The sequence below is a fragment of the Pseudorasbora parva genome, chromosome 13 (assembly GCF_024679245.1).
Source record: "Pseudorasbora parva isolate DD20220531a chromosome 13, ASM2467924v1, whole genome shotgun sequence".
Classification (NCBI taxonomy): domain Eukaryota; kingdom Metazoa; phylum Chordata; class Actinopteri; order Cypriniformes; family Gobionidae; genus Pseudorasbora; species Pseudorasbora parva.
The window spans coordinates 1,745,252-1,760,412 of NC_090184.1; the positions used below are offsets into that span (position 1 = coordinate 1,745,252).

A 15,161-nucleotide genomic window follows, 5' to 3' on the forward strand; every position below is an offset into this window, starting at 1 on the left:
TTATAATATCTGCCGATGAAGAGAGAACAGGGATAGTTTAGTTTAATTACGGTTATAATATCTGCTGATGAAGAGAGAACAGGGATAGTTTAGTTTAATTACGGTTATAATATCTGCTGATGAAGAGAGAACAGGGATAGTTTAGTTTAATTACGGTTATAATATCTGCTGATGAAGAGAGAACAGGGATAGTTTAGTTTAATTACGGTTATAATATCTGCTGATGAAGAGAGAACAGGGATAGTTTAGTTTAATTACGGTTATAATATCTGCAGATGAAGAGAGAACAGGGATAGTTTAGTTTAATTACGGTTATAATATCTGCTGATGAAGAGAGAACAGGGATAGTTTAGTTTAATTACGGTTATAATATCTGCCGATGAAGAGAGAATAGGGATAGTTTAGTTTAATTACGGTTATAATATCTGCTGATGAAGAGAGACAAGGGATAGTTTAGTTTAATTACGGTTAGAATATCTGCAGATGAAGAGAGAACAGGGATAGTTTAGTTTAATTACGGTTATAATATCTGCTGATGAAGAGAGAACAGGGATAGTTTAGTTTAATTACGGTTATAATATCTGCTGATGAAGAGAGAACAGGGATAGTTTAGTTTAATTACGGTTATAATATCTGCTGATGAAGAGAGAACAGGGATAGTTTAGTTTAATTATGGTTATAATATCTGCAGATGAAGAGAACAGGGATAGTTTAGTTTAATTACGGTTATAATATCTGCAGATGAAGAGAGAACAGGGATAGTTTAGTTTAATTACGGTTATAATATCTGCCGATGAAGAGAGAACAGGGATAGTTTAGTTTAATTACGGTTATAATATCTGCTGATGAAGAGAGAACAGGGATAGTTTAGTTTAATTACGGTTATAATATCTGCAGATGAAGAGAGAACAGGGATAGTTTAGTTTAATTACGGTTATAATATCTGCAGATGAAGAGAGAACAGGGATAGTTTAGTTTAATTACGGTTATAATATCTGCAGATGAAGAGAGAACAGGGATAGTTTAGTTTAATTACGGTTATAATATCTGCTGATGAAGAGAGAACAGGGATAGTTTAGTTTAATTACGGTTATAATATCTGCTGATGAAGAGAGAACAGGGATAGTTTAGTTTAATTACGGTTATAATATCTGCAGATGAAGAGAGAACAGGGATAGTTTAGTTTAATTACGGTTATAATATCTGCTGATGAAGAGAGAACAGGGATAGTTTAGTTTAATTACGGTTATAATATCTGCAGATGAAGAGAGAACAGGGATAGTTTAGTTTAATTACGGTTATAATATCTGCAGATGAAGAGAGAACAGGGATAGTTTAGTTTAATTACGGTTATAATATCTGCAGATGAAGAGAGAACAGGGATAGTTTAGTTTAATTACGGTTATAATATCTGCTGATGAAGAGAGAACAGGGATAGTTTAGTTTAATTACGGTTATAATATCTGCTGATGAAGAGAGAACAGGGATAGTTTAGTTTAATTACGGTTATAATATCTGCTGATGAAGAGAGAACAGGGATAGTTTAGTTTAATTACGGTTATAATATCTGCCGATGAAGAGAGAACAGGGATAGTTTAGTTTAATTACGGTTATAATATCTGCTGATGAAGAGAGAACAGGGATAGTTTAGTTTAATTACGGTTATAATTTATTGTCATCTTCCTTTACGACATGCGATTGTATTTGTGTTCGTACCGTATCAATAAATGTGAAAGACGGACAACAGCTTGAGCGACTCCCAAATGTGCTCGACTACAACTCAACATGTTCCCGGGGGCGGAGTTATGCAAATGTTAGGGTTAGTGATGTCAATAACCTGTTGTAGTCCACCAGCCGTTTGTTGTAGTCCTTAAAAAGAGATTTGGTTTGAACTTTGAGCGTCGTAGCTTTTCAGATGTTTTTTGTGCTCAAACAGCGACACTACACACTCACTAATGTTAAACCAGTCAAATCATTATCGACCTTTAAGGGAAAGAGGCATGTTATAAAGGTTAAACATCCAGTAATGTGGCATTATAATAATTTAGCATACAGCTAATTAAAACATGTATTGTTGTCCATTGTGTACTGTATGACATACTTTAATAACTAGTCAAGTGGAAAAGCATGTTAAGTGCAATAACAATTCAATAGGCTACAGTGTGAACTGTAAAATAAAAAACACACAACACAACACATCAGAAAATGTTCAAATTCTCAGTTTTGACCAGTCCCCGATTACTTCACAAAATCCTCCATAGTGTCCCGCACATGCTCATATGATGTGGACCGGCGGGTTAAACCGGTGCTGTCCGGTCCAGACCGGATCCTGAAGCGGCCTGCAGAAGTGTGTGTGTCCAGAACCGGTGTGTGCGTCCACAGCACTGGTGTGTGTGTTCATCAGGTGGTCAGTGGCTGGACTGAGGATCAGAGAGATCTGGGCCGGATGGATGATCTGAGGATAGGGCTTCTCCTGATGAAGACACCTGTCAGAAACACACACACATTACAGTACTTTTCAAGTTGTGTTGAAATTTCTTGTGAATGTACAGCGGTCAGGCATAACATTATGACCTTCCTAATATTGTGTTGGTCCCCCTTTTGCTGACCCGTCTCTGATGGACTCCTCTAGACTCCTGAAGGTGTGGTGTGGTATCTGGCACCAAGATATTAGCAGCAGATCCTTTAAGTCCTGTAAGTTGTGAGGTAGGGCCTCCATGGATCGGACTTGCTTGTTCAGCTCATCCCACAGATGCTCGATTGGATTGAGATCTGGGGAATCTGGAGGCCGAGTCGACGCCTCAAACTGGTTGTTGTGCTCCTCAAACCATTCCTGAAGCATTTGTGCTTTGTGTCAGGAGCATTATCCTGCTGGAAGAGCCACAGCCACCAGAATACCGTTTCCATCAAAGGCTGAACATGGTCTCAGCAATGCTTAGGTAGGTGGAGCGTGTCAAAGTAACATCCACATGGATGGAGGACCCAAGGTTTCCCAGCAGAACATTGGCCAAAGCATCACACTGCCTCCGCCGGCTCGCCTTCTTCCCATAGTGCATCCTGGGGCCATGTGTTCCCCAGTTTGAGCTCCAGTAGCTCGTCTGTTTGATCGGACCCCACGGGCCAGCCTTCGCTCCCCACGTGCATCAATGAGCCTTGGCCGCCCATGACCCTGTGGCCGGTTCTCCACTGGTCCTTCCTTGGAGCACTTTTGATAGATACTGACCACTGCAGACCGGGAACAGCCCACAAGAGCTGCAGTTTTGGAGATGCTCTGACCGAGTCGTCTAGCCGTCACAATCTGGCCAAACTCGCTCAAATCCTTACGCTTGCCCATTTCTCCTGCTTCACACACATCAACTCTGAGGACTAAATGTTCACTTGCTGCCTAATATATCCCACCCACTAACAGGAGCCGTGAGGAAGAGATCATCAGTGCTACTCACTTCATAATGTTATGCCTGATCGGTGTACATGTGTGTATTTTTACCTGCAGGGAGAGCGCAGGTCACCGCAGCTGTATATCTGTCTGTCTGCGGTGTGCTGTGTGTAGTTGTTGTTGTTGTTGTTGTTGTTGTTGTTCGTGGTTTTCTGCAGCTCCTCTAGCTCAACGTCCATTTGATGCCAAAACTTTGATGCCCCACTTTTTCTTGCCCTACACATTCACAAGAGACACACACACACATCAACGTCAGTGCTGCTTTACACACTTCCTCTCGCTCCTCGTCATCAGTTAAAGCCGCTCGAGCGTTTCTGACAGTCAGTCGTGTTGTGTTTGGGTCTGCCGACAACATTTGAGGGCAGAACCCTTAAGTGACCTTTTATTACATTAAAGGGTAACACTTTATAATAATGGTCCGTTATTAATAGATAACTATAATGTGTAGCACTACATTAACACTTCAGCTACTACTATTAACTAATATAGAAACAAACTGAACTAATCAGTTAGTAATATTGAATTCAGGACTAAGATAGTTCCTTATTAGGTTATTAATAGTTACTCAATTAGACTGGCATCACTAATAATTAATAGGTAACAAGGAAAAATGATAAAGAAATTACTAATTAATTACTAATCACAACATTAACATGTCTGAGATGTGAGAAATTGTCTTTTTTTACTCTTAATGTGGTCATAAAATGCTTCACTAATGACTTAAGTGTTATCTAGACATTATGCAGGAACTTCTAGTGATCTGGAGCATTATTTTAAAGTGGTACTAGTAGAAACTAGTAGTTCTTAAAAATTGTCCTTTGTTAAGCTTGGAACATACTCTGCTAGAACAAAGACATTTGTTCGTTTTCTTGAAGCCGCCAAAGTTTGTTCTGGCCAGTGCATTCATACTTCATGAGAAAAGCAGGAGCCGATCATCTGCGTTTCTCCGCATTAACCACATCCACATTAAATGTCTGACCTATCACACAAATAGTTCTCGGACACCCGCAAGAAAAATGTTCTGCTCAAGCGACGTGTCGAGAACAAGCTGCGAGAACTCTCAAACCAGGGCTGAGAACAACATGACGTCATTTTGATCGCAGCCCTGGGAGCGAGAACTTTATTCTCTGTTTTTGCGGAGTTTGTTGCAGCCTTTACTCTGAATAAAGTAATAAAATGTATCACTACTCACGTACCCAATCACTCTTTAAAGGGTTAGTTCAGCCAAAACTGAAATGTCTGTCATTAACTCCTCCCCCTAATGTCGCTCCACACCCGTAAGACCTCCGTTCATCTTCACACACAGTTTAAGATATTTTATATTTAGTCCGAGAGCGTATGCAAGTGTATGCACACTATACTGTCCATGTCCAGAAAGGGAATAAAAACATCATCACAGTAGTCCATATGAGACATCAGTGGGTTAATTAGAGTCTCTTGAAGCATCCAAAATACATTTGGGTCCAAAAATAACAAAAACTACGACTTTATTCAGCATTGGCTTCTCCTCCGCGTGCCTCCAAAAGAATCAAACGGTTAATGAATCAGTGAATCGATCAAAGATTCGGGTCGCCAATGTCACGCGATTTCAGCAGTTTGGCCGTTTGACGCGATCCGAACTGCTGAAATCACGTGCTATTAACCCACTGATGTCTCATATGGACTACTGTGATGATGTTTTTATTCGCTTTCTGGACATGGACAGTATAGTGTGCATACACTTGCATACGCTCTCGGACTAAATATAAAATATCTTAAACTGTGTGTGAAGATGAACGGAGGTCTTACGGGTGTGGAGCGACATTAGGGAGAGGAGTTAATGACAGACATTTCATTTTTGGCTGAACTAACCCTTTAATGTGCTAATGCCTGCCCACCTTTTCACTTGGTTGTTTACAAGGCTTGGTAAAAGTCTTTGGTTCTGCAGTTTTAAGGAGAAAATACACAGCAATGCGGTTGACTTATGAACTTACATATGGTTTGTCTGAAAGCACCACATAGACATATAACCGTTCGAATCTTTATTTGAGGATTGAACACAAACCCGGAAGAGAAGCCAATGCTGAATAAAGTCGTAGTTTTTGTTATTTTTGGACCCAAATGTATTTTGGATGCTTCAAGAGACTCTAATTAACCCACTGATGTCTCATATGGACTACTGTGATGATGTTTTTTTTCCTTTCTGGACATGGACAGTATAGTGTGCATACACTTGCATACGCTCTCGGACTAAATATAAAATATCTTAAACTGTGTGTGAAGATGAACGGAGGTCTTACGGGTGTGGAGCGACATTAGGGGGAGGAGTTAATGACAGACATTTCATCTTTGGGTGAACATACCCTTTAAGGACTACTGGTGATCTGGACCATTATTTTAAAGTGAAAAAACATATTTTCCACTTTAAAATAATGTATAATGCACCTGCATAATGACTAGGTAACGCTTAAGTAATTAGTGATGCATTTTATGACATTATTCAGAGTAAAGAATATGATTAATTACATCTCAGACACACAATAATGTGATAATTGGTCAGTTAGTTGCAGTTTTTCTCAATTGTTTACACACAAATTCTGGTACTTGAGACACAATGAGCACAACATGTAACTCATTCGCCGACCCCCTGAACCCATTCTGCTGAACTACAAGCCCAGTTCCTGCTTTACACTCAAACTGCAGCTCTAAAACACACTTTTCTCAAAACACTACACACAGTTCTCTGCTTTTGGCACGCTTTTCATGCAGAAAATATCTTGTTTTCACAAAGAACACACTGCCTTTTAGATATACACACTGACTCATCACAAGGGCAAACACCGTCACACAGATTATTGTGTGTAGTGTTTTGAGAAAAGTGTGTTTTAGAGCTGCAGTTTGAGTGTAAAGCAGGAACTGGGCTTGTAGTTCAGCAGAATGGGTTCAGGGGGTCGGCGAATGAGTTACATGTTGTGGTCATTGTGTCTCAAGTACCAGAATTTGTGTGAAAACAATTGAGAAAAACTGTAATAAGGAACTATCTCCTAAATTCTGTGCTACTAACTGATTAGTTCAGTTTGTTTCTATATTAGTTAATAGTAGTAGCTGAAGTGTTAATGTAGTGATACTCATTAGTCCTGCATTACTTCCTGCAGTTATCTATTAATAACGGACTATTATTATAAAGTGTTACCTTCTCACGTTATTATTATCTGCAAGTACAGTTTTATAAAAATGTACTTTTGAGATTTGAAGTGTACATTTAGTATAACTGAGCCCACTAGGGAATAAAGATATAGCAACATTAGACATCTTTCAGGTTCTCTCACCTCCTCCTCTCCTCCCGCTTCACGTGTTTGACCAGACAGGAAGTGATGAAGGCGATGCTCATCAGGAGAATGATGGTGACGCTGATGAAGGACATGAGGAGAGCCAATCGAAAGCCAGGGTCCTCGAGCCGAGACAAAGCTGCAAACACACAGCAAGAAGAGGATGAAGGAAGCAGAAGCGAAACAGAGGAATTATTTATATCACCAAAAGTATGAAACCGGTGATGAACTCTTACAGTAAATTCAGTTTAAAGATCTCAACTTTCATATTACTGACTCATGTGTCACTTATTTGAGCATATGGCTTTGTATCAGTAGAAACCCTGGAGTATATTCAAATGATTGTGCTTTCCCCCCTCACATCCCCCTGAGACGAGACATTTATGCATTTTATTTCTGGAAAAATTCCTCCTCCGACATCCAGAGGCTAAAGGCTACAGCCAGCAGAGGAGCTATTTCCACGTTTTCAACTCGCGCATGAGAGATGGGGTCGCACACACGGCTCAGCTCGCAGCTGCAGGCACTCATGTTAACGGAGCGGCCGGCGGAGCAAAGTGAGGGTTTCAACTTCTCAAATTAATTCATATTAAAAGTTAAGCTTCCAAAGGCATGAAGTGAAAATGCTCTAGACTTGACACGTGCTGAGAAAGACCCCGATCACACAGAACACGTTTTTCAGGTTCGAAAACGCGAGGCGCACTGCACTCCCTTTTTTGGCTGGCGTTTTTTCCTTCAGAAAAGAGCAGTGCACTGTTTTGTTTTTTTTAATGTTTCTAGGCAACCCCCGAATCACCTGTACTGTCAGTCAAATCAATGTAACGGTCAACACAACGGAAGGCCCGCCTCTCCATTCATTCGATTGGACAACAGAAAATAAACGTGATGACGTTGGGCGCTTTTCCGCTCAGAGTGGACTTTTTTTCAACTTCAAGTGCTCGGAGCGCTCCTTGAGAAACGCCAGGCGCCCAGGGCGCATAAGCAGCGCACATAACGCTCTCTGCCAACCGAAATCCATTCAAAAAAGGCGCCTCTCGCTGCAAAAACGCATTCTGTTAGCCTAGAAATCTAGATGCACCCTAGCAGCAGCAAGTCTAATCTGCCCGCAAGTGTCGTCTAGGAACTCTCAATACCATTCTGATCTGTATTCCTCACAATCTGGACGAGCCAATCACATCGTGTATAGAGTCGGTGGGCGGGGCCATAATGACGACGGCCGAGTTGCGTTTGCGTGCTTCTAGTAAACACAGAAACTGGCGAACGGCAGCGGTCTGTCGAATCAGCTTTGACCGCGACTCTAGAAGACTTGAGTTAAGCTTTTCTCTGAGAAAAGAACAAAGAACGGCACTGAAGTCATTCTTAAGAAGGGAAGATGTGTACGGAGTTTAGCCGACCGGATACGGCGAATGTTTAATCAGTCAGCGAGCTCTGCTTCACCTTCGTTGCTCTGGTTGGTGTAGCGCTATCCTATCGCGTGCAGAGGGAGTTTGACAGACAGCCGTTTATCCGCCCCTCGGATTGAGCCGTCAATGATGAGTTTCCAGACCAAACATCTTGATGTGGGTCCGGCTCGTCAGGCTAGCATTCTGTGTGATCGAGGCCAAAGACTGCCGCGAGTGCGGACGCGATTACCTCAGCTCTCATCACGAGCTCATCAGCTCTCATCACGGTGAATGTAATCTGACTCCTGCTGCGTTTGTGCCGTGACACTCCCTCAGCCGCTCACTCACATTATATTGAACACACACCTTCAGTTTTTAATTGTAGTGTCTGTTCTCTGACTGAACTGTAGCTTTAGGAGTGGCCTCACAGGGCAGCGAAGCATTCTGGGAATTGTAGTCTTTCATCCCCATGAGACAAAAATACATTTTCTGTCTTTTCTCAGTCTAGAAAGCACCAAATTCAAAAATAATTTCACATTTCAACTACATTGATGACCCAGTTTAAATACAGATTCATCTTCCCAGTGCTGAAGTACCCCTTTAAGGATGTATCAGTTTCCACAAAAGCACAACCATTTTCAACACTGATAATAATCATAAATGTTTGTGATCATCTGAGAATGATTAGTGAAGGATCAGTGACACTGAAGACTGGAGTAATGATGATAAATTCAGCTTTGATCACAGGAATAAATCACACTTTACTATATATTCACATAGAGAACAGATGATTTACACTGGAGGAATATTTTGCGTGTGTGTGTGTGTGTGTGTGTGTGTGTGTGTGTGTGTGTGTGTGTGTGTGTGTGTGTGTGTGTGTGTGTGTGTGTGTGTGTCTTACGTTTGCACTCAGGTGTCCCGCCGCTCCAGTGGGCGTCGTCGCTGCTCCACACACCATCCACACAGGCCATCTGAGCTCCGCCGACCGGACGGTGTCGGCTCGGGCACTGAAGGCTCATCACACTGCCCACACTGCTGCCATCGCCGGACACCAGCTTCAGCGTCCCGATGACCGGAGACTGCAGCGGAGCGCACTGGCCTGAGCAGAACACACACACACACACACACACTCAATCACAAGAACCAACACCACTCATACATTAACCTCAAACTACATGCCACGGGTCATTCCCAGCGCTGGACAGTCCCTCAGCTCATTTACTCGAGTCCTGTACTTCAGTTCACTGTTTGAGTCTCTGTGCTTTACTGGAGTATTATTTTTTCTGTAAACTTATGACTTGAGCTTTGTAACTTTTCTACAAGTATTTAAATGAGTTTAAGTTAGTCGTCTGCTAGTGTGTCAGATGGAGCGTCACTGACTGGCTTAAACCATGATGGCATAATGTGCATTTATACAACTATAATGCAATAATGCGGCGACATAAAAAATAATTTACTTTTGAAAACAAATACTTCTGTACTTTAACTGTAAAAATAATTTTTTACAACTTTCACTTGTAACGGAGTTATATTTTACCAGCGGTACTTTTACTCAAGTAGTGAAGTTGTGTAGTTTGTTAGCTATTTGGGGCCTTTGGCCATCATAACGTGGAAAATCAATCTCATTTTTAAAAGAAATGTACATTTCATTTTTGTGTAGCGTGATAGAGTGATTGTTTTATTTTGGTCAAGCTCTGGTAAATACATTTAGCCATTTTTTAAACCAAATAAATGAAAAACAAGGGCAAATGTCCACCCACTCATGAGTCTAATATATGGGCACTGTGTACATTATCCAGGATAACTCATTTGTCCCTTTAAAAGCATATCAGTTAATAAATGATCTGAAAAAATAAATATTGTGTATGAATTGTACTACTTTATCACAAACACATCATTTTACTTTTTTTGTTTTGTTTTCAGATAAAAATGCTTCCAGTGTTTTTGTTTACTTTCGTTGACGGAATTATTAGAATGTTTTGTGCTGATTTTATTAAATACAATGCTATATATATTTAAAAAAATGCTTAACAGGGCGGACAAAAGAGATAACAGGGTGTTCAATATAATAACAGATTGGACAAAATCCCAGAAATGACCCTTATGTCTGCAAAACCTCATATTTCTCTGCGCCCTAAAGTGTTTGCATGATTCATCCGTGAACACACACCCTTAGTTTCACTTCTCACTAGCGCAAAAACACTAATAACCAAACTGTAAATTCGTGTCGAACAAATAACATCCTTTATGAAAGGAAAATGTTTACCAATATATTACTTGAAATATAATATATTATAAATACATGGAATAATATATATATATACACAATATATTATATATTCATGTACTGTAAAAAAATTGTTGGTTTTCGTTGGTTTAACTTAAAAAAGTAAGTAACCTGGTTGCCTTAAAATTTTGAGTTTATTGAAATTAAAAATTTGAGTTGATACAATGAAGGAAATTGGTTTAATAAATAGAAACTCAAAATATTATTGTATCTGAACCACATAAATTTTTTATAAATCATGAAAATAGCACAATTTGGCTGCGTCATCAGAAATAACACACACACAATTACCCAACATGCTTACAAAATCTTTTAATAATATTTTCAATGAACTCAAAATTTTAAGGCAACCAGGTAACTTATTTTCTAAATAATTTTTACAGTGTGTAATATATTACAAAATATACAAATGATTGCTGCTTTCAATATATTGTAAAATATACATATTAAATCCCATATATGTGAATATATTGCCTAATGTATTACATGATATTTTCCCATATACTGCAATATACTTTAGTTTCGTATGAACCACATATGCTTGTATAAGAGGGACCAGGGCCACTATACACACTGTAAAACAATATTTTAAAAATAAGTTAGCTGGTTGCCTTACAATTTTGAGTTAATTAAAATAAAAAATTTGAGTTAATAAAATGAACATGTTTGAGAATTGACAACCTTCTTTCAATTAATTATTAAAAGATTTTGTAGGCATATTGCGTACTTGCATGTGTTTTATTTGTGATGACGCAGCCAAATAGTGCTATTTTCATGATTTATCACATTTTTTTATGTGGTTCAGATACAATAATATTTTGAGTTTCTATTTATTAAACCAATTTCCTTCATTGTATCAACTCAAAATTTTAATTTAAATAAACTCAAAATTTTAAGGCAACCAGGATACTTACTTTTTTAAGTTAAACCAACATTTTTACAGTGTAGTGTATAGTCCAGTGAATATTTCCCAGTATAGGGTTATTAAATTAAGACCTTATCCGGGCTTGCGTCATATTTGTAGCTTGACAGGAATGAAAACGAGGCTGAGGAACAGAACAGCGTGTTCAATACTGTAGTTCAACCCAATGCCAGTGCTTCAGCTGATGACAGATCGAACCTTCTGAAGACAAAAGCGTTTTGTTTTGACAGTTGTGAGTTTTGATCTAGTACCTTTTAGTGAAGACTGTAGTAATAATATTTAATATGGCATCTGCGCTGACTCTTATTAAGATCTTTTATTGGATTTTGAGCAGTTGTCACTGATGTAATTTGACTATTAAGTAACATGTAACTAACATTTTTGACGACTGGAAATGTAAAAACGCACACAACCACAGGTTAACCAAGGTATTGGTGATTTTATGAGGGGCTTCAGTAATGCCTGGAACAGAAACATATTTTAAAACAATTATAAAAAGAAACTAAATTAAACATTTGGCCAACAGAAACTCTAATTCATATATTGCAATTACAACATTAAGTGTTTTACAGTATATTTACAGTTTATTTTAACGGCAGCTTATTTTCAGTGGACAACGACATACACCAATCAGGCATAACATTATGAATCTCTTCATCACGGCTCCTGTTAGTGGGTGGGATATATTAGGCAGCAAGTGAACATTTTGTCCTCAGAGTTGATGTGTGTGAAGCAGGAGAAATGGGCAAGCGTAAGGATTTGAGCGAGTTTGGCCAGATTGTGACGGCTAGACGACTGGGTCAGAGCATCTCCAAAACTGCAGCTCTTGTGGGCTGTTCCCGGTCTGCAGTGGTCAGTATCTATCAAAAGTGCTCCAAGGAAGGACCAGTGGAGAACCGGCCACAGGGTCATGGGCGGCCAAGGCTCATTGATGCACGTGGGGAGTGAAGGCTGGCCCGTGGGGTCCGATCAAACAGACGAGCTACTGGAGCTCAAACTGCTCCAGAAGTTAATGCTGGTTCTGATAGAAAGCTGTCAGAATACACAGAGCAGCTCAGTTTGAGGCGTATGGGGCGGCAGGGTGACCTCTGACCCCTGACCCCGCCGAAAGCACCAACAGTGGCATGTGAGCATCAGAACTGGACCACGGAGCAATGGAAGAAGGTGGCCTGGTCTGAGGAATCACGTGTTCTTCTACATCACGTGGATGGCCGGGTGTGTGTGTGTGTGTGGCTTACCTGGGGAACACATGGCCCCAGGATGCACTATGGGAAGAAGGCGAGCCGGCGGAGGCAGTGTGATGCTTTGGCCAATGTTCTGCTGGGAAACCTTGGGTCCTCCATCCATGTGGATGTTACTTTGACACGCTCCACCTACCTAAGCATTGCTGAGACCATGTTCAGCCTTTGATGGAAACGGTATTCTGGTGGCTGTGGCTCTTCCAGCAGGATAATGCTCCTGACACAAAGCACAAATGCTTCAGGAATGGTTTGAGGAGCACAACAACCAGTTTGAGGCGTCGACTCGGCCTCCAGATTCCCCAGATCTCAATCCAATCGAGCATCTGTGGGATGAGCTGAACAAACAAGTCCGATCCATGGAGACCCCACCTCACAATTTACAGGACTTAAAGGATCTGCTGCTAACATATTGGTGCCAGATACCACAGCACACCTTCAGGGGTCTAGAGGAGTCCATCAGAGACGGGTCAGCAAAAGGGGGACCAACACAATATTAGGAAGGTGTATTTTAGTCTCACACTCAGACTTAACTCACTATAACTTTTATAATAATTTAGGGTTTTCACCATGAATAAGCCATATGGAAAAGCTGCAATGAAAATTCCACCGAAACAGTCAGACAATGCAGGTTTAGACCAACATGAGTTTACCTCACCTCGAAATAACAGAAAACACAAGATTGAGAAAGAAACAGGAAGACGACGATCGTTTCCGATCAGAGAACCGCTGGCATTTACAAAAGACGCGTTTCCTGCTTACACACACATACACACATCTGCTGTCAGCACACACACACACACACACACACACACACACCTGCTCCTCATCCTGTCTACTGTTAACACACATGAAAAACTCACTCATAGTGAGTGATAGTCATCACACACACACTTTATAAAAACCCGATAATTACACCACGACAAAAGACAAGCTCATTATCTGCCACTACAGACACGAATATAACAGCACAGCCTATATTCATCCATCAATAGCTAATAACTTATCTAACTAAGTCTATTTAAATCCACGGTTAAACAAAAAATCCGCTATAGCGATGTTTAAAAAACATTTAACTACCATACATCGGTTAAACTTGGTTACTTTATTTTAAGGCGTCCCTGTAGCGCAGACTACTGCACTTAGCCTACTGTAAGTTTAGTAACATGTGTAATGAGCTCTGTAAAATAAAGCAATCTTGTTCTATATAGCCCCTCAAATCTCTCGCTAAATCAGATGTGCAGAGCTGAAGTGTTTATTTGATGAGTACCTGTTCGGTTGCGAACACTGCTCCAGTCTCCCATCACTGAGGATGATGATAATGATGAATGCCATTCAAACTCTTGCGCGAGCGCTTTCACTTCACTAAAGATCGGCGCATGCGCAGAACGGCCACAGACAGTCAGCACTGCTCAGTCTGGAGAGAGTATTTAGGATTTATGATGATGAGGACACGCTGTCTTTCACAGCTTAAACTCCAGATGACCGATGACAACGCGAACTATCAACTGCTCGAGGACTCTTTCCTCTCATCATAGAGATAGAAAAATGAACAAGAGAATAAGATGGCCGTCGTTTATGCCACAGACCCCCCCCCCCATCCTAAAATTAATATTATAATTATAAAATTAGTTAGTTACATTATTAAAAAAATTCTTCTCACTATAGTAGGCTCATTATTGTTAAATATTGTATTTAGCCGATTTATTTATTTAATATTAAAATATTTTAAAAAAAATGTTTTTACATAATAATCAATTTGTATTTATTTATTTTAAAGGGTTGGTTCAGCCAGAAATGTAAATTGTGTGATTAATTCCTCCTGTGGTTGGCCAGCCGTCAGACCTCCGCTCATCTTCACACACAGATGAAGATATTAGTGTTGAAATCCGATGGCTCAGAAAGGCCTTCATTGACACCAATGTCATTTCCTCTCTCAAGACCCATAAAGGCACTAAAGACGTCGTTACAAAGCCCATCTCACTACAGCGGCTCGACAATCATTGATGAAGAGGCCAGAATAGAGTTAGTGCGCTAAAACACTAAATAACGACTTATATAGTGATGGCCGATTTCAGAACGAAGCTTCGAACCGTTATGAGTCAGTGAATCGATTTGAATAGATTCACAACAAACTGATATTTTATATTAATCCCTTTTTTAATTTTAATCTAATTGAATTATTACTTATTTATTGTAATCTTACTATTTTCTTTTTACACAGACCACACTTTTAGCCTCGGGTAAAGACACGTGTCTCACTTGAAGTGGGGTTAAAACCACTGATCTATATCAATTTCTTTACATGTCATTTATATAGATCAGTGGTTAGAACCGCTTCATCTCATGCATGACACGCTGTTCTAAAATAGCTAACCTAGCGCTCAACTCAAGTTAAAAGAAGTTCAGCTTTAAAAAGACAAAAACAAACTTGTGCTGCGTTTTGTCAAAGTCCCTTTCAGGCAAGTCATTTATCTTGGCGGCCATCTTTGAAACGCCTCCTGGGCAGCTCTTTCGTTCAAATGGAGCTCCTATGTCTTTAAATATGGAAACATCAAATTCTCCATAGCTGTTAAATTTTATATTTGACA

The 15,161-nt window shown here is 40.0% G+C and overlaps 1 protein-coding gene across 2 annotated transcripts in view; it reads right to left on the bottom strand.

Annotated features, from left to right (window-relative positions):
- Window positions 1-1,552: 1,552 nt before the first annotated feature.
- Window positions 1,553-15,161, bottom strand: part of LOC137038398 (sushi domain-containing protein 3) — a 152,493-nt gene continuing 138,884 nt past the window's right edge. The window contains exons 1-5 of one of the 2 annotated variants that reach the window (XM_067412927.1): window positions 13,841-13,942; window positions 9,025-9,222; window positions 6,745-6,883; window positions 3,488-3,652; window positions 1,553-2,486 (exon numbers count right to left, since the gene is read on the bottom strand). In XM_067412927.1, coding sequence (XP_067269028.1) covers window positions 2,276-2,486; window positions 3,488-3,652; window positions 6,745-6,883; window positions 9,025-9,222; window positions 13,841-13,874 — 747 coding nt within the window. In that variant the 5' untranslated portion in view covers window positions 13,875-13,942 and the 3' untranslated portion in view covers window positions 1,553-2,275. Of the gene's footprint in view, window positions 2,487-3,487; window positions 3,653-6,744; window positions 6,884-9,024; window positions 9,223-13,840; window positions 13,943-15,161 lie in introns of those variants that run through there. The other variant, XM_067412926.1, reaches the window with a different exon arrangement.